This window comes from Pongo pygmaeus, chromosome 14, assembly GCF_028885625.2.
Source record: "Pongo pygmaeus isolate AG05252 chromosome 14, NHGRI_mPonPyg2-v2.0_pri, whole genome shotgun sequence".
NCBI lineage: Eukaryota > Metazoa > Chordata > Mammalia > Primates > Hominidae > Pongo > Pongo pygmaeus.
In genome coordinates this window covers 84,657,065-84,677,330 of record NC_072387.2, presented here as the reverse complement: position 1 = coordinate 84,677,330, position 20,266 = coordinate 84,657,065, and the positions used below count along the sequence as shown (strand labels likewise).

The window sequence follows — 20,266 nt, the reverse complement described above, 5'->3', positions numbered from 1 at the left end:
GTTACTTGCTGATGACAAATATTTAGAGTTGTAAATTAGGGTTAGCATTTGTTGCTATCCTCAAGCCAAAGAAAGAGTGAAAGTAGGCAGTAATACACTTTGGGATATCAGGATTTGGCCTCTGAAACCAGACTTTTGGAGTTCTAATTCTAAACTGCCACTTCCTAGCCGGGTGAACTTGGGGCAATTACTTAATCTCTTTCTGCCTCAGCTTTCTGTCTATAAAGTGGACCTAATAGTAATTGCCTACCTTATAGTTGAGTTGTTTTCTGAGTGCATGTGCTCAGTAGTTAGGCACCCTCAATAAATGTTTTATTAATGCTCAGTCAGCGATGGGTGATGTTATTGTTAATATTGTCATTATTGTAAGTGTTGTGTGAGGGTTTTCTTTTGCAAGACATCAAGAGCTGTAGGATTCAGCTTGTCAAAATATGCTTCTGTCAATTATATTGTGTGGTCTTAGGGAAGCATGCAGTACATACAGCTGCCTGTTTACCAGAATTATATAGTGAATCAGCTGGGATCTAGCAACTTCATTCCAGAGTTCAAGGCCTTGGTTATTTATCTCCTTGATTGTAGGAGTTCCCAAAAGTCGACGAGGAGAAATTTGGCAGTTCCTGGCTTTACAGTACCGACTCAGACACAGATTGCCTAATAAACAACAGCCTCCTGACATATCCTATAAGGAACTTTTGAAGCAGCTCACTGCTCAGCAGCATGCGATTCTCGTGGATTTAGGTATGTTTGTCATGTGGATTATAATTTACAAAAGTAAACAGCTGATCCTTCTGTTAAGTTTTTTGGTTTTTGTTTGTTCTTGGTGCTGATAAAGAGCACCTGTTGGCATATGCAGAGCCATTGACTTCGTCCTTTACTGAGGGCAAGTTGGCCTTATACCTGATTGACGATCCCATAAATGCCTGCGTATTAAATGAAGTTTTCACCCCAAAACTTTGCTTCTGCAAAGGGAGCCATCTTATATTTAAATTATTGTAAAGGTCATATTATGGGGTGCTCTCAGTTACTGCATTTTGAACAACTGACTTTTTAGGGAAGATAGTTGTATCTTAATCAATGCCGGTTTTGAAATAGCTTAGAATAGGTTAAAAATTTAACAAAGGTGCACTAGGTATTCCTGGACACACTGCTGAAAACAATCCTTTATATGTCACTTTAAAAAGCAGCATGATAAATGGTTATGTTGGTGGAAATTACGACTATACACCTATAGGGTGAGTGAAACATTAGTTGCGCTAATAGTGTAGAAATGGGTACTCATGACCTGGCAGAGAATTTCCAGTGACAGAATCATAAAGCAGTCTTTTTTTTTTTTTTTGAGATGGAGTCTCCCTCTGTTGCCCAGGCTGGAGTGCAGTGGCGTGATCTCTGCTCACTGCAAGCTCCGCCTCCCAGGTTCATGCCATTTTCCTGCCTCAGCCTCCTGAGTAGCTGGGACTACAGGCGCCCGCCACCACGCCCGGCTAATTTTTTTTTGTATTTTTAGTAGAGACGGGGTTTCACCGTGTTAGCCAGGATGGTCTCAATCTCCTGACCTCGTGATCCACCGTTCTCGACCTCCCAAAGTGCTGGGATTACAGGCATGAGCTACTGTGCCCAGCCAGCAGTCTTCTTAAATGCTGATTTTCAAATAACTTATGGAAATAAAAATGCTTTGATTTTTAAAAATTATATTGTCTCTAATTTTTCTCTAACATACTTTATTATTTTAAAATATCTACATTATTAGATTAAATATTATATATTGGCATTTGACCACTTTATTTGTACTCCTAAAAGTTGATATATGTCAGGTGGCTAGATATGTTATTTGGGCCCATTTGGGAAAATACAAGATTACTTTATGTTTGGGGTCATCTTATATTAGGGCATATGAAAAATCACTAGCCAAACCCTAGTTTTTACCTCTGTTCCTTTTGGATGACAAATGGCTCTTGCTGGGAAAGGACCCAGCTCAGTTAATTATTTTTTTGAGCCCAGCAGAATTAAAAAGGGGATTTTACAGAGAAACTGAAAATGGGTTTTTGTGCTGATTGTGCCATTAATTGTGGTCTTAGACACTTATTACCTTCCTTCTGAGTGTCAATCCTCTCTACTAAGTGGGGACATTGAACAAGGCAATCCCTGTGTTCCCAAGCAAATCTGTGGTTCTCTGACCATAAATTGATGATACAATCAGGGTTAGTCACGATGTCCTATTAAAGAGAGAGAATGAGATCATATTACAGTCAGACAAAAATGGAGCTAGAATCAAGTTAATGGATAGAAAGTGTATTTATAGTTTTCCTTAGTAAAAATTTTAAGTGAGAAAGTAAAACCATAATTTTAAAAATGGCTTATTTGGCTCTGCCTGTAGCCATCTGTGTTTCTTCAGCATGCAATTGTTATTTTCTCATATCTTCCTCTTACTGGCTCTGCAGAATTAATCTTATTGGTTCCTGGAAAAAAAATCACTTTTAAGCATATGTGGGAGAAAACATTTTAAAACCTGGCACTCTTGCAAGTTCTAAATGACATGAGTAATCATTTCACAAGGAAGCTAACATCCCCCTTCATTTTTGTGGCACTAGGAAAGTCCCATACCAATATAGACAGCTTTGATGTGAAGACGGATTTGTTTCTGTGTATAGAACTCTCCTTTTAGTGATGCAGGACTCACATTGCCAGCTCAAGTGTCTCTGTGGTAATTTTATACCTAGAAGTATATTTTAGAGGGGAATTTATTTGAAATTGACTTGACCCTTTATTTTCCTTGATATTTTTAGATATTGAAAAAGAAAAGTGGTTTACGTGTCTCATGGAGGTATTTTAAGAGCAGAGAGCAAACGATAGTTGAAAAAGCAGTTTTCTTCTGAATGACAGTCTGAATGTAAAGTCAAACAAACCCAAAAAGTCCCTCCAGTGTCATAAGAAAAGCAGAAATAAATCTGTTTATAGACTATGAAGATTTTCTTTTAAATAATATAATATTTCTTATAGACTTCTGGTTTCATTTAGAAGGTAGTCTTTATATGAATTAGAATTTGCCTCGCTTTATAGTCAGAATAAAATTTATATTCCATTTTCCTGGTATCTCCTGGGTACATCATTGGTTTGTGGATTTTTATTTTATTGTATTTTTTTTTTTTGGAAAGAAGTACTGGTTAGCATAAAATGTTTCCTCCCACACCATATATGTGAAGATGGTATGGTAGCCTGGCAGGACTTGGGGTGAGAGAGAGAGAGAGAGACTCTTAGTTACATGGCGACTCCAAGCAACTCTCACTGGTTTGGGAAAGAGTGTGTGTTTATTCTTGGAGGTCACTGAATTGCAATTTCACTGTGGTCTCCAAGGCATGAGGACATTTCAAAAAATATTTTCCTTCTTTTCCTCTGCAGGAAGGACGTTTCCTACTCACCCTTACTTTTCAGTACAGCTTGGGCCAGGGCAGCTGTCACTGTTTAACCTCCTGAAAGCCTATTCTTTGCTGGACAAAGAAGTGGGATACTGTCAGGGGATCAGCTTTGTGGCTGGAGTCCTGCTTCTGCACATGAGTGAAGAGCAAGCCTTTGAAATGCTGAAATTCCTCATGTATGACCTTGGCTTCCGCAAGCAGTACAGACCTGACATGATGTCGCTGCAGGTGAGGCACTTGTGCTTCCCGAGGAAGGTGTGAGACTATTACCAGAAATCCTGGCCCTCTTCTCAATTATTACAGTTCAGATTTAAAGAAATGTAGAGCCATTGTCTTAGAACTTGGGTAAAGATTGGGGCATGTTTTAGTTCACTTAGTGTGGGATTTGCTATTTAGGTAAACTTCTAAGTGTATGAGACCCATAGGCAGGATACCTTTTCCATAAAATTCCTGAAGTGAGTAAATAAGTAATTTAAGAAAGGTAGGTGATGAGGACCCAATCCTTTATGCCCTAAGTCTATGGGTTACATGGAGAAGGTATCAAGTCATCTTTATTCACTTTTACTCAACTTCTCATTGAAAAGGTTCACAGATCTTTTGTTTACAACCTGAAAGTGTCTTTATCCCTTTACTTTTGAGTACACAAATAGCAGATACCATGTTATGGTTCTTTTTGAACTTATCATTGATATCACCCTTCCTTTATCTTCATGTAAAATAGGCCTTTACAGAGGAAAAAGTGTGAAAGCCAGTGGTGCCTTTTCAGTCTGCTTGTGTGTATGTGTGTGTGTGTGTGTGTGTGTATGTGTGTGATGGAGTCTTGCTTTGTTGCCCAGGCTGGAGTGCAGTGGCACGATCTCGGCTCACTGCAATCTCCACCTCCCAGGTTCAAGCCATTCTCCTGCCTCAGCCTCCCCAGTAGCTGGGATTACAGGCAGGTGCCACCATGCCTGGCTAATTTTTTGGTATTTCTAGTAGAGATGGGGTTTCACCATGTTGTCCAGGCTGGTGTTGAACTCCTGACCTCAGCTGATCCGCCCACCTCAGCCTCCCAGAATGCTGGGATTACAGGCTTGAGCCACTGAGTCTGCTTTTCTTGGCAGGCTCTGAAGACGCACCATTAAGATTTTTCAGGTATTTTGAGTGGGGTATTAACTGCCACTGCTGTCTTTAGCCTACCTCAGACTCCCTGTTTGCACATTTCTCTCCTAGTTTATCACTTCTCTAAGTGGGTTGGTTGCTAATAAGCAGTTTAAATTTTGTCTATAGATACTTACCTCAAACAACCACTGCCTGGCAATTTAAAGCTTTCAGTGGTTAAAAATATAAAAGAAGACTTTAAAGAGGATTCTCAGGTTTTTCCTCCCTTGAAATGAGGTATGCATGACTCCCAGTTCATCATAATACTATGCTTTAGATAAGAAGTAATAGTTTAAAGATGCTTTTAAAATATACTATTGTTTCTGGTTCCCAGAGATGAGTTTTTGCCTTTAATATCTCAGTTGCCAATGTATAACAAATGTATTGTGTTTTTATTCTGAGCATTATAGTAAATGATATTTTTTGAGAATATTAATGGTGATGAAGTATTCCATTTTTCTTTACTTTCTGAAGGTAAAATTTTGACTGGGGAGATAGGGCTTTGCTATGAACATTAGGTTTTCTGGTGTGAGTTCGTATGATTTGATTCCTCATTGATGACTATTCATAGGTTTAACAAGTCAAATAACAACTGTGGAAAGTTTTATTTTTTATTTCTAAAGAGTTTACCTGTATCTTTTTATCTTTTTTTTTTTTTTTTTTTTGAGATGGAGTCTTGCTCTGTCACCCAGGCAGGAGTGCAGTGGGGCGATCTTGGCTCACTGCAACCTCTACCTCCTGGGTTCAAGTGATTCTCCTGCCTCAGCCTCCCGAGTAGCTGGGATTACAGGCATGCACTACCACACCCTGCTAATTTTTTTGTATTTTTAGTAGAGATGGGGTTTCACTGTGTTGGGCAGGCTGGTCTCAAACTTCCGGACCTCAAGTGATCCACCTGCCTTGACCTCCCAAAATGCTGGGATTACAGGCGTGACCCACTGTGCCTGGTCACCTGTATCTTAATATCAGATAGGAATCAGATGGTCTTGTAAGGAATTCAATAATTCTGATTTTCAGAAACAATGGTTTGGTAGCTATTAGTAGAATTTCAAAGATACAGGGAAGTACCTGTGAGTAGTGTTTGATCCGGGTCCACAGATAAAAAGATAATAGCTATCAGTTTAAAAATACAATGATATTTCAACTTAAAAATTATTCATCAATTTGACGTTACAAAAATTCATGTAAATTGGATTTATACGTTCATTTAATATGGCCTATACGTACCAAGAAATATTTTATGTCTATAATTTTGAAAATGCGGACGTTTAAAAATCTTTGGTGACATCATTGCTGTGGGCCACAGTATTGGGGACCTTATTCTAGGAGAATAGGTCCTTTTGCATTTTAAAATAAGATATAACACTTTTCCAGTTTCTAGAGCCAGGAGGTACTGTTTTGGGTCTAGCCAATAGGATGTTGAGAAGTGTGCTTAAATGCATCTTGCAGTGGGTTTGGACTCACTCCACAGGATTTCTGATTTCTTGCTTCTCTTGGTGGCTTGGGTGCTCCAGGCTTCAGTTACCTTATCTGTAAAATGTGTAAAATCTTGCTTCAGTTACCTTATCTGTAAAATGTGGGGGTTGAGGTCTTTTTCAACTTTAAATACCTGTATCTTGTCACGTTTGTTTCTGCTGCTTTCCGTGCTAAGCATAAAGACATTACATCTTTTCCTCTGAAGTTTTTGGTCTCTACTTTTTTTTCATCTTCTCTCCCCTACCTGTAATCTCTCTCTCTGCATCTTTCCTTCTCCAGTTCACCTCTTTAATCTGCAGGTTTGCCTTGGTATCTGTAAGGTGGAATTGAAGAATTATTTGTTCTTGGCAAATAGAATTTTATCATTAAAGCTTTCTTTGAAGGAAGCCTGAATTGTGTTCTTATTTGCCCAAATATCCCTTGATGGAAGAAACTCTCTTAACCCCAATTTGAGAATGTGCGGCAGAGTAGGTGGGAAATAAGATTCTCTTAAAAAAAATTAAATGTTGAAGTATTGCTTCTTTTTATAATCACAAGTGAACAAGAACAGTGTGCTTTTGATGACGTGCTTTCTTTTTATGCTGCTAATTAGACTTTTTTGATTTTTGTGCTTACCAAAATACTAATTCTTTTGTTGATAGATGCTCAGAATTTCTGGTTTCTATGATGTAAATGGTCTAAAGGAAATGTATGTTTTTTTTCAACATGACTTTTTGAGATAATAATCTCGTTAAAAAAAAACTTTCTGTTTGACTCCAGCTAAGCTTCTTATTTTATAGTATGACTTCCTGTGGCTCTTTAATTCCCTTTTATTTACAGTTTGTGTGGAAACAGAGTTTCTAAAGATATTTGTTGTGGATAAGGATTGAACAAACAATTTTTTGTATTTATGCATAGTTTTTGATTTTTTTCCAAAGGAGTCTGTTGATTTTTAGTTCTGTACTCTAGAAATAATTGTTGAATTCACAACATAATTGGTTATTTTTATGTATTATCATAGAGCTATTTAAGAGTGATGTTTTAATAATTTCTTCTAGTGAAAGAAGTTCTGCTAGATTTAATAAAACATTTTATACATTTTTACACCAAAATGTCAAGCCAATATAACTGATCAGGGAACCATCACTTACCTCTTAACTGTGTGGATAAAAATTTAAATTAAAACACAAATCATGAATTTGTTACTTACTACTGCTTTATCTGTAGTATCACAGATATGAGTTTAAAAGTTTCTGTATGCTGTCTTTATGATGTTTTCTGAAATGCCAGGAACCAACTCAGTAGCCAAATGAAATAATTTTTTCTTTTAGTTCTAGAAACATTCAGAAACAACTGCACTTTTTGCCTTAATCCCGTTTGTCATGAAAAATATGCTGCTGGAATAACTTGAATATTAGAAATAAATCTCAAGCTTCTGGCCCTGTAACATTCTAACCTTTAATTCTATCCTAGCAGTGCAGATTGTCTGGCGAGCCAGAACTCTTTCATAAATCACATGCTGGTCTCAGTAAATAGAAATAAGCTTCTGCACTGAACATGGTAGATTCTTTAGAACGGAGGCTTTTCTGGAATTAGTCTGAAATTAGAAGGGATTTTCTATGAGGTTCCTGAGCCCAGACTGTTCTCATTAAGTTCCAAAAGCAATGCCTCCCTACAGAAGAAAAAATTCCATTTCTATGTATGTATGTGATGCTCAAACACACGTGATAGAGAAACTTGCTCACTCTTCTTAGATAGACTTTCAGTGACTTTCTTTATGAATTCAGTTAAGTGAACTTAGATTTTAGTATCAACTTTGAAATCATAAAAATAAAGTAATACTACTTATATATGTGAATTTGTTATTAAATATTAGAATAAAATTAAAATCAGTGTATTTGATACACATGCAGATAAACGCATAATATTTTTTTTCTTCTCCAAATTAACTTTAGATCCAAATGTACCAGCTGTCCAGGCTCCTTCATGACTATCACAGAGATCTCTACAATCACCTTGAAGAAAATGAAATCAGCCCCAGTCTTTATGCTGCCCCCTGGTTCCTCACATTGTTTGCCTCTCAATTTTCATTAGGATTTGTAGCCAGAGTTTTTGGTAAGAGATGCCTGTAATTAAATGGAACAGTGTTATTTATTCCAAGGACTATACTTCTACTTCTAGCCATATGATGCCCCTATTGTTTATCATGTGTTATACAGAATAGCAAATTGCTAATGGAATTTAATAAATGTGCCTGGCTCTATTCTGACAGTAACTTAAAATCATACTTGTCTTACATAAAATTGAAATTAAAAGGGAAAAAGGAATTGGGCTCTTGTATTTGAGTCAGCTGTAATGGAGCTCTTATTTTCATTTGTGCCTAAAAATCAGAGAGTATACTCCTAAAATCTGGACTAGGGACAGACTCTGTATAATTTTCCAGATTTTTATATACATGTTTCTACCCCCATTGTCTTCTTCATCTTGCATTCAAAACACAGAGAAATATGTTCTTAACTGTATCAATGTTGTTTCTAATGGCATTTCTTAATCTGACTTTTTGTTGTTAACAGAATAACTTTACATCCTGTTTCATTGCTCATGTGACTCTTCTTTCATGCCAATGCAGTGCTGGGGGACAGTCTCTAAGACTGGTGGCTCAGGGAAAACACTAAGTACAGTCAGTAGAGCTCAGGGCAAGTTACTGAGTAACTGCCTTGCTCTAAGCACAGTGTTTGGCATTGGGAATAAAAAGAGAGTGTAACATGGTTTATGTCCCCTTTGGAGGCCCTTAAATCTATTCACAAGTCTTTATACTTAGAGTCTAAGTCTGTTATTTAAAAGCAAAAATTAAAACAACAACAACAATAACAACCAACTCTTCATCAGAGGTTTGTTCTAATGATGTTGTTTAGGACCTCAGTAGCCTTAGAAAGGGCTCCCTTAATTTTTATGTTCTGATCATCTATTTAGTAGACATGGGCAAAGCAGTCAGTATTCACTCACAACTGCACTTCTGTTAAATTGTAGCTTGTTGTCAAATTGTATTGGTGCCATTGTAGGTCATTGCCAGTGTTTGAAAAATGAAACAGCATTCGGTGAAGATATTAGGGAATATTACAAATAGTAAGGAAATATGTTGTTTGGAGAAATTTGCTTTGAGGATATATGTGTAATGTATATATATACCAGATTACAACATATTATATCTTTCTTATTGAGGGCTGTGGTTTAAAAGTTAAACACTGCATTAGTGTTACTACAATTTATAAAATGCAGCAAAAGAGTAAAGTGAAAATGCGCTGAATCAAATGTTCACCAGATTTCTCTTGTTTATTGAATATACACTATTGCTTTTCTACAGTGACATTTTCTCTGGAGCTTGGGTTCCTATTAATGGGTATTCTATAAATCCTTTTGTTTATATACGTTTTTCTTCCCAGAGAATAGTCTGTCAAATCAAAATGATGTTTCAGGGCACCTCTCTTTGACTTACCCTTGGAAGCTTGATATCAAGAGTTCAAGAAACAAATGTCCTCAGTATCAGTTTTTTGTTATGAGAATACAAATGATGCTGTTGGCTATACAATAGCTGTTCAACTCTCTTCTTTGAATTTATAAAAGAATAGAGATTGGCAGGAAATGGAAAGGTGCATGAGCAAGAAGAATTACTATGTTTGAAATAATGATTCTATGGTTCCCTCTTCATTAAAGACTCCCTGTTGTATATTATCGATTAAAGAATGACATAGATTGAGAGAAACTTTCATTAAAAAGTACTAAGTACTTGATACTTTTATTTATTTCTTTTTTTATTTTTCTGAGACTGAGTCTTGGTCTATTGCCTAGGCTGGAGTGCAGGGCACAATATCAGTTCAATGCAACCTGTGCCTCCTGGGTTCAAGCGATTCTCCTGCCTCAGCCTCCCGAGTAGCTAAGACTACAGGCGTGTGCCACCACACTAGGCTAATTTTTGTATTTTTCGTAGAGATGGGTTTTCACCATGTTGACCAGGCTGGTCTCGAACTCCTAGCCTCAAGCCATCCACCCGCCTCAGCCTTCCAAATTATTGGGTTTACAGATGTGAGCCAACACGCCCAGACTAGTACTTGATACTTTTCAAAAGTATTGCATGTTTGTATTTGTAGGAAAGCAGGGCTTAGAGATAGAGTAGCTCTTATATTTCTCTCCTGATTGAGGTTGTATGTTTTTCATTTGTTTTAATTTTTCTTTTAAAGTGTTTTTTTTTTTAATTTCCTGGTGTGGTATAGATTTAATTACATAGCTGGTTCATTTACTTTTTATTATGGTAATGAGAGTTTGAATAGTACTCATTGGTTATGTTAATTTGTTTTTGTATTCCTGTTGTGAAGAAAAATCTAAATATCAGTTGAATAACTGTCCTTGAGGTTTACCTAGTCTCCATTAAATTTGGCATTAAAAATTACAAATAGTTCATGGACAGATATACACTTTGTCCTTTTTTACCCTGGCTTTATCTGAGATTCTTAAGAGGAATATTAAAACATTTTTTACCCTGGCTTTATCTGAGATTCTTAAGAGGAATATTAAAACATCTCCTATATGTTTAGTTATATTGTTTTTAAAAAAGCTACATGCTTTTGACCAGTTTTCTTTTGCAAAATACATAAAACAAGTAAACAAAAACCTTTAGCACAAATAGCATGCTTTTTACAAGAGTGGATGCATAATTTTGATCATGAAAATTATATCTCTTCTTTTAGATATTATTTTTCTTCAGGGAACTGAAGTTATATTCAAGGTTGCACTCAGCCTACTGAGCAGCCAAGAGACACTTATAATGGAATGTGAGAGCTTCGAAAATATTGTTGAGTTTCTTAAAAACACGCTACCTGATATGAATACCTCTGAAATGGAAAAAATTATTACCCAGGTATGATTTAAATGCTAATAGTATTATATAGCAGTTTTCTCTACTGAATATATATTAAATGCTTTAGCATAAAAATGTAGCTTTGCTTGACAGGTATTTTCATCAGATACATTTTATTTAGAAAGGGGACTATTGTGAAATTTCTACACTGTGACATTGTCTATCTGGCTATGCACAGAATATGCTGTTTAGTGCTACATAATGAGTTTTTCAGGAATCCTTTCAGTTTAAACCAATGCTAAAACTGAAGATAGAACTGACAGAGTCAGGAAGGCCTGAGAATAAAATCAGATCCTCTTGCCTTTGTTGTATTGTTAATTATTTTGTAAAATACATGAAGAGGACACGTGGCAAGAGTACAGGCTTTGGAATTAGAAGGTATTGGGTTTGCATCTACTTCTGGCTCTTTAATTGGTTGTTTGGCTTGCGCACATCAGCCTAATCATCCAAACCCTGGTTGTCCAGAACGGAACAGTACTGGACAAGTTCCAGAATGGGATGATACTGATCTGAGAGGTTTTATGAAGCTTCAGTGAGGAGACTTGGTCTGTCAGTCTTTGTCCCTACAGGAAACATTCTTCCTCCGATGATTCAAATGAAGGAACCATCTATAAAGGTGTGGGTAGGCCTAAGGGAATCCAACACAGATGTCCAGGTGCCAAGGAACTAGTAACATAGGGAAACTGTTCAAACCCCTGCTGCAGAGGGGCTAAGTGGAGGATATAATGGTGTTACTAGGCCCAGGGAGAGCTGGAACTGTGGAGGAGGGTTCTGTGCTGGTTGTTGTGGTCTTGTTGAACTAGGCAGAGAAGGATCAGGGAAGAAATACCCAACCCTTTTCTCCTGCCCCTTCTGATCTTGTGCTGGCATCTTCTGTTTGCCAAACTGAACCAGAAGCCAGCCAGAAAGTAAGTGTGGGGAACTGTCTACCTGCCAGGGTACAATAGAATGGGTGAGGGCAGAGAATTGATCTGAGAAGCAAATTGAGAGGCATCTGCACACCATATGTGTAGTCCTTGACTCTTCATAGGGACCAGGTGAGTGGTAGCTATATATTGCTGCTGTTCAGTTGCAGTGGACAAGCTTAAGAGCAGATAGATGGATTTGACAATTATGCTTTATGAGCATTGATAAAGTTTACCACTTTCCTGAAGGCGCTTTTGATGGCAGGAAGACAATAGGGTTTAGAGAAAGGGAGTTCGGAACCTTGTTCTGGTGCCCAGCCATTTACTAGCTGTGTGCCTGTGGGCAAGTTACAACCTCTCTGAGTCTCAACCTCTTCCTCTGAAAAATGGGAATAACAAAAGTAGATTCTATTATAGTTTTGTATTATTTTAGGAGCAAATATAACCAATATGTTAAAGTATTTTGTACCCTGTAATTCATACTAAAATATGAACTCTTATTATATTAATATATATAAAATTGTATTTCCATTACATGGAATCTAAATCACAAATATCTATAAATAATTTGTATTTGTTAAAATGCTCTGTAAGCTGAAAAGTATAGCTTTTATTTATATATTCACTTGTTTATAAATTTTTCAGAAATATCTTTCTTGACTGGAATCAGATATTATGCTTTTAGAGATTTGAAATCAGATATCACCTCCCTTCTAAAATTAATGAGGAAATTGCCTGGCTTTACAGATTACTATTAGGATTAATGGGTAGGATTTATAGGCAGGTAAATTTGAACTTGATATTAAAGAGAATTTCCTAACAATTAGAGTTGAGTACTGTGGAATGAAATACTGATATTAAGGGAGACTTTGATGAACTTTATTTATGGACACTGGAAAAAAATGCAAATAATGCAGAAAATCACAAAGAAGAAAATAAAAGTAACTATAAATCTCAACATCTAGAGATAACCTTTGAAACTTTCTATTACATGTTTCTTTGCTTATATATACATATAAAAATGTATAAAGTTGTGCATAAATGAAATCATACTATATATACTATTGTGGAACCTGATTTATAATTAAAGATATATAGAGTAGATTTTTTTCCAGTAAATATAAATCCATATTATCATTTTTAATGGTTGTGTAATAATCCATTGTATCCATACCCACTAAGTAAGGAAAAGATGATGGTTATTTGAGGATAACCAGTTAGTCTAGAAATTCTCTTATTAAAATTCGAATGTTTGAGTATCTCTAGTAGTAAGTAGTAGAGTAAGTCAGGTTTTTTGTGGTTTCTTTTCTCTTCTCAGTGTTAGTATAGACACCATTGCTTGAATAGCAGCTGTTGTCTCTCTTTCCCCCTAGGAAGTTTGGAGTAACTGTCATCTAGCTTCAAAGCAAACGACCTTCCTATTTAGTGGTGATATGGGAGAGCAGTAGCAGCCCTAATTAAACCTTATAGCCCTGGACAGTGCTCACAGTGTGCAATTTTGAGGATTCTCTGTGCGGTACAATATGTAAATGACTCTTAAGAGGCTTACAGGGAATAGCAAATGGATGAAAAATTTTATTAAGATCTTTCTGCTCCATTGGCAAATAAATTAGAAATGCTTTTGGTTGCTTTATTACAGTAGTACCCTATGCAATTTTGCTTACTGATCAGCAGAGATTATCTTTAACATAATAATCACTCAATAACTAATGTTGTTTGTCTAGTATACTACATTTTGGGAGACAGTTACTAGATTATGAATATCTTGGCTGCAAAATACACTTGGACATTAGTTTATTCTAGTGACTTGGCTTCATGAGAATGTTTCAATTGCATAGAAATAATCTGTCCTGTTTTTAAAGAAAAAATTTCTTCTTTCACAAAAAGAGCTGTTTTTATGTTGACAGTGTAAGCTATATCTAATTTATTCTTGTATTGACAGTTACACTTTTTTTTCCTTTTTTATGCTTTAATGTTCTTCATTACTAAGTATTTGGAAATATACATGAAATATACCAAGATAAACAGGCTGTATCTTGTTATACATATCAAGGGCTAGCCTAACCCATGATACTTTCATGGCAGGTTTTTGAGATGGATATTTCTAAGCAGTTGCATGCCTATGAGGTGGAATATCATGTGCTACAGGATGAGCTTCAGGAATATTCATATTCCTGTGAGGATAGTGAACCTTTGGAGAAGCTGGAGAGGGCCAATAGCCAACTGAAAAGACAAAACATGGACCTCCTGGAAAAATTACAGGTAAAGAAATAAAGATTTGAGCAAAGAAGTACTTTAATCCCTCCTGCATGCCCAGAACTACCTCAGGAATGAAAGGGATATGTGTGTGGAATGAACCATTGCTAACCAAGAGCCCATGTATCAGACTGTCCAAGTGCTCTGGGGCTACAAATGACATGTTAAATTAAACATTACTTGGAAAAAATGCACCCTCACAAAATAGCTAAATGGCAGTTCAAAGTGGAATCTGCTTAAATACCTGTTGCATGTTATAGATATTTAGTTAAGTTAAAGGGAGGAAGAATTGAATGTAGGAAATTGATGAAGTTGTGAAGGACCTGGGCTTGAGCTGGAATCTGGAAGGTTGGTGGAAAAAATGAGTGAGGAGGGTCTTTAAGTCAGGCTGGGTAGGAGGGTGGCATCAATAAGGAGGACATGGCAGAGCAGCAGAGTTAGCCTGGTGCCAATTTAAGACAGATGTTGGGGAGAGGTAGGGTAAATATGATAGAGGCAGAATTGTAAGTGACTTTCAGTGTCAAGCCAAAGAACATGGCTTTAATCCTGTCAAGAGGGAAATCTCTCAAAGGTTTTGGGCCATGCTGTAGAAAGATCAGTCTGGGAACCTTGACGAGGACAGATTGAGATGGGAGAGAAGGTAAGGAGACCTGCTAGAAGTCACTTGTGAAAATCTGTTGCGGATGATGAGGGTTGTCTAGACTAAAATGGAAATTGAAAGAGAGGGAGACATATCTAGGTAAATTGAATTACATGCAAATATTACATGTAATATTAATACATCATTCCTGCCATCAGGGAGTTCACAATTATTTGAGAATATGAAATACTATATATCTGTCTCTAAGCTCACACTTATACATGCAATAAGCAATTTATTATAAAGTAATATTCTGTATTTGCAACTTGTATGATGTGTGCTGTGTAGCCATGCCCTGAGGGGAGGGGCTTAAGAGTGATCACGGGAGGGAGGCTAGCAGGTGACCCTTCTGAAGTCTTCAGGGGAGATGACTTCAGGGGAGTTTCAGTGCCTAATGGCTCCTAGGTTTCCACTTACTCCTCCTCTCCATTTCCCCAACACTGCACCTGGCTACAAACTGGAAAACACTAAAACTCTGCTTCTATATGGTGAGTCCCCTGTCCAGACCAGTCAGGAGAGACAGGTTAGAAATGAGGGATCTCTAAAGTAGTTGCTTCCCAAGAATGGGAACACTAAACTTCCTTCGCTTTGTCTTACATTGGCTCTAGCTCATAGAAAATTTAAATCTTTTTTTCTATTCAAAAAAGGGCAACATACTCTATTTTCAAAAAGAAAAATAAATGGTTAGTATATTGTCCATTTTTAGTTGGATATTTCAATGGTGATTAATTATTTGCCCTTATTAGGGAAGGTGGGTTTGTACCTGTTTTATAGTGATTCTTCTGAACCGTTGTAGACTTTTTCCCTGACAGTTCAGTGTAGTCATCATCAGTTACTTGGCCACCCCTCACATCTATAAATACTGATGAAAGCCCAAGTGTATGTTTAGAGAACGCCATATTTCAGTCAGAGAAGGAAAATCTCTTTTAGCACTGCAAGATAGTGTCAGGAATCTCCTGTTTCTCCTTCAGCCAGGCCAGATCCCACTCACTCAGGGGAACACCAGTGGGTGTAGAATAAGGATTCCTACTGTTCGTGAGGGGGGTTATTTAGTATTGAATTATTAGTGTATTCAGTGAGAAGAGATGAATCATGGTAGTTCCATAGTTACTTCTTTGTGAAACCTAATAAATCATCGTTTCCTGTAGGTTTTCAGAGTATTTGCTTCACATAATATTTTATTAAGTAATTTGAAGTAATTGGTTAATATGTGTAAGGACTGGCTGCTACTATAATGAATCATGACTTTAGCAAGACATTTGATTCCAAATCAAATTTTTGATTTGGAGGATTTTTTTTCCCCCAAACAGGTAGCTCATGCTAAAATCCAGGCCTTGGAATCAAACCTGGAAAATCTTTTGACGAGAGAGACCAAAATGAAGTCTTTAATCCGGACCCTGGAACAAGAAAAAATCGCTTATCAAAAGACAGTGGAGCAACTCCGGAAGCTGCTGCCCGCGGATGCTCTAGCCAATTGTGAACTGTTGCTGAGAGACCTAAACTGCAACCCTAACAACAAAGCCAAGATAGGAAATAAGCCATAATTGAAGAGGTGCGGCCTCAGCAGAAAGTGCTCCTTAGAATACTACAGAGAGGAAGAGCCTGCATGCCGCTGGCCCAAGGCTGGACCCTGAAACTGATGGAAACACCTAATACTGGTGCTGAGCCCCTAGTCACAGCAGGTGGACCTCGTGCTCATCAGAGCATGCCAATCCTAAGCCATTGGACATATGTAGACTGGTTTTTGTTGTTGCTATGTACATATAAATATATATATAAAATGAACATAGTTCATGCTTTCAGATAAAATGAGTAGATGTATATTTAGATTAATTTTTTTAGTCAGAACTTCATGAAATCCACACCAAAGGAAAGGTAAACTGAAATTTCCCTTGGACATATGTGAAATCTTTTTGTCTTTATAGTGAAACAAAGCCAGAGCATCTTTGTATATTGCAATATACTTGAAAAAAAATGAATGTATTTTTTTCTCCAAAGAACAGCATGTTTCACTCAATGGTGAAAAGGTGGAAACATTTATGAACTTTATGTGTATCTGTCTTAATATCTACTGACATTGTCTATATGAGGAAAATGATTACTAGTCATGCTCCTGTGAGTTTTTTGGGAAGGTAGGGTCATTTCTCCCTGCCTGCTTTGTGCCAACTAGCATGTTGCATCTACATGCATTATGAGTCTGGTTAGGCATTACTTTAAACACACCTAAAGAGACAGTAGGACATTGTGGCTGAGTCTACGCAGCTTAAGGTAAAGGAGAATGTCGCTAATTTTTTAGCAAACTAGACCAGCATTATTACTCAAACTAAAAATATCACACCTGAAAAATTTAATTTAGGACATAAAATGTCTAGATTAGCTTTCTGCTTTTTGAATTTAAATAACTCATTCAGTTGTGTATGAATTCCTCTTTATTTGGTGCCACAGTCACCAAATGACAAGGATTTGCCATTTTCCCACCAAATTGTGAGTGCTCGTAATTTAGGTCTCTCTACCTTAAATTCAGTATATGGAAATGTAATTATGATTGATTTTTTCCAAAGATGACAAGCTGTGTTTGAAATACATTTTTTCTTTTGACCAATTGACAGAATCTAATAAGCTTTAATAATCTTCCCCTTTTATGTGAAAAGTTTTGAGAACTGTGAAATGTTTAGGAACAAACTGTTGAAATCCATTGGAAGTGAAAAAGAAAGTGGTACCAGTGGTACCAGCTCAACTAAAACCTGCAATTCTGCATTTCAACTCTTCACTTCCTCAGCCTACAAATAACTTGTTAGATGACATTCACGCATGCTGGGTATAGGCAAGGAAAGTAATTTTCAAAGTACATTTGCAGTTCTCTTTTTCAGAGATGATTCTATGATAGTGCCTCTGAAAGTTGATGCAGCATTTTTGCCTTTCCAAAAAGTATTTATCGTCACTGCTTTTTGCAGTACTTGTATTTTCACAGATGGATTATCTGGGGTAATTTTCTTCAAAGGGAGTTTGTTATACACAGTGAAAATTTATTATAGAGTAGAATAGTAAAGCTCTAGGGGTTTCAGAAAACGTTGATGAACAGATGACAAACATCTGAAACCCTCTCTACACTGTTACCCAGTGTGTATATAATGACTTGTTATAGCTCAGTGTGCCCTTGAATCCAGACAGTTTCTTAAAAGACAAAATCTTATTAATAAAGTTAATGTAACTTCTAAGTTCTAGAAAATGCTGATTCTGTCTGCCCCATTCAATTGGGAGCTACTAATTGATTTGTTGCTTTGATTTCCTGAGAATTTCTCTATTTGTAGGAGGGGTTTTTTCTTTTTACTGTCTGTTGATGAAAATTACTTTATGGATGTGATACACAGATGGTAGCCAAGGAATCTGTTGGGAAAGTTTGGAAAGAAACCTTTTCTTTCTGTTATTTAGTTTAAAGTAAACTTTATCCTGGATGTTTAGAATCAACATTAAGAGTTATATTATGGTGTTCAGAGATTAAGCTGACTTGGATACAATATTTTCTTTTGAAAATGAATTTTCTTTTTCATTTGTGATTTTTAAAAAATGTTGCACCACTTATGCTTCATGCGTTGTTACATCTTCATCAGGTTAATGTAATGTCTAGTTCCTTTGCAATAAATATATTGCTGCAGCTTTCTTGACATATACTGTTACTTTTCGGGAGAGAAGAAGCTCTTGGTTAGAGTCTTTTACTGCAGGGGTCCCTGGGTACCTGTCTATGGCCTGTTATGAACCAGGCTGCACAGCAGTCGTGGGCATGCGAGCAAGCATGACTGCCTGAGCTCTGACTCCTGTCAGATCAGCCACGGCATTAGATTCTCATAGGAGCGCAAACCCTATTGTGAACTGTGCATGCAGGAGATCTGTGTTGTGTGTTCCTTAAGAGAATCGAATGCCTGATGATCTGTCACTGTCTCCCATCATCCCCAGATGGGATCGTCTAGTTGCAGGAAAACAAGGTCAGGGTTCCCACTAATTCTACATTGTACTGAGTATATAATAATAATATGGTGAGGATATAATAATAATAATAGAAATAAAGTGCACAATAAATGTGCTTGAATCATTGAATCATCCCGAAACCATCCCCTGCCACCAGTCTGTGGAAAAATTATCTTCTCTGAAACCAGTCCCTGGTGTCAAGAAGGTTGAGGACCGCTGCTTTATAAGATCTGCATGGTGAAACCCCATCTCTAGTGAAAATACAAAAATTAGCCAGGCGTGGTGGTGTGCATCTGTAATCTCAGCTCCTCAGGAGAGTAGGAGAGGCATATATTGTTACTTATAGGAGGCTGGAGAATAGTTTGAACCTGGGAGGCGGAGCTTGCAGTGAGCCATCGTGCCACTGCACTCTAGCCTGGGCCACAGAGTGAGACTCTGCCAAAAAAAAAAGAAAAACAAACAAACAAACAAAAAAGATCTGCATGGTTTGGATTGTACCTACTTAAAATTGCTACATAAATAATTCTTCCTAATAGAATCTGAGACAACAAAGATAATTTAGGAGACATTTATGTAAGTACATTGTTACCAGTTTTCAATTTACTTTCTCAGTAGAGACTTTTGAAAGAAAAATATAAGCAACCACATTGACAGATTTGCATTCTACCCTTTTATTTTCCAGGCCCCCTCATAGATAGCAAGGGAGAGAGAGCCACAAGAAAATACAAAATTTTTCAACTGGATGCAGATGATTAAGAATTAAGGACATTTACTGATGGATGTGATATGAATGTTTTTATATAAAATATATATCTCTTGGAGTATTCTCATGTATATTTGTAATCCAATAAAAATACACTGTATCTTCTTGCTAACTTTAGGACTAACACTTCTTTTTTTTTTTTTTTAGTATTTCCTTTTTTTTTTTTAATTTTTATTTTTTTTTATTTCTGAAGTATTTATTGATCATTCTTGGGTGTTTCTCGGAGAGGGGGGTATGGCAGGGTCATAGGATAATAGTGGAGAGAAGGTCAGGAGATAAACACATGAACAAAGGTCTCTGGTTTTCCTAGGCAGAGGTCCCTGCAGCCTTCTGCAGTGTTTGTGCCCCTGGGTACTTGAGATTAGGGAGTGGTGATGACTCTTAAAGAGCATGCTGCCTTCAAGCATCTGTTTAACAAAGCACATCTTGCACCGCCCTTAATCCATTTAACCCTGAGTTGACACAGCACATGTTTCAGAGAGCAGGGCGCTGGGGGAAAGGCCATAGATCAACAGCATCCCAAGGCAGAAGAATTTCTCCTAGTCAGAACAAAATGGAGTCTCCTATGCCCACCTCTTTCTACACAGACACAGCAACAATCTGATTTCTCCTTCCCTTCCCCACACTTCCCCCCCTTCTCTTCAACAAAACCGCCATCGTCCTCATGGCCCGCTCCCAATGGTCGCTGTCTCTTCGGAGATGTTGGGTACACCTCCCAGACAGGGCAGCCGGGCAGAGGCGCTCCTCACCTCCCAGACAGGGCGGCCGGGCAGAGGCACTCCTCACCTCCCAGACAGGGCGCCCCGGCAGAGG

At 37.3% G+C, this 20,266-nt stretch overlaps 1 protein-coding gene across 4 annotated transcripts in view; it reads left to right on the top strand.

Annotated features, from left to right (window-relative positions):
- Positions 1–18,379, top strand: part of TBC1D4 (TBC1 domain family member 4) — a 197,249-nt gene extending 178,870 nt beyond the window's left edge. For all 4 annotated transcript variants that reach the window (XM_054446949.2, XM_054446951.2, XM_063650941.1 and 1 more), the window contains 6 exons: positions 580–738; positions 3,397–3,641; positions 7,964–8,123; positions 10,754–10,923; positions 13,914–14,090; positions 16,035–18,379. In XM_054446949.2, coding sequence (XP_054302924.1) covers positions 580–738; positions 3,397–3,641; positions 7,964–8,123; positions 10,754–10,923; positions 13,914–14,090; positions 16,035–16,268 — 1,145 coding nt within the window. In that variant the 3' untranslated portion in view covers positions 16,269–18,379. The remainder of the gene's footprint in view (positions 1–579; positions 739–3,396; positions 3,642–7,963; positions 8,124–10,753; positions 10,924–13,913; positions 14,091–16,034) is intronic.
- The last annotated feature ends 1,887 nt before the right edge of the window (positions 18,380–20,266 follow it).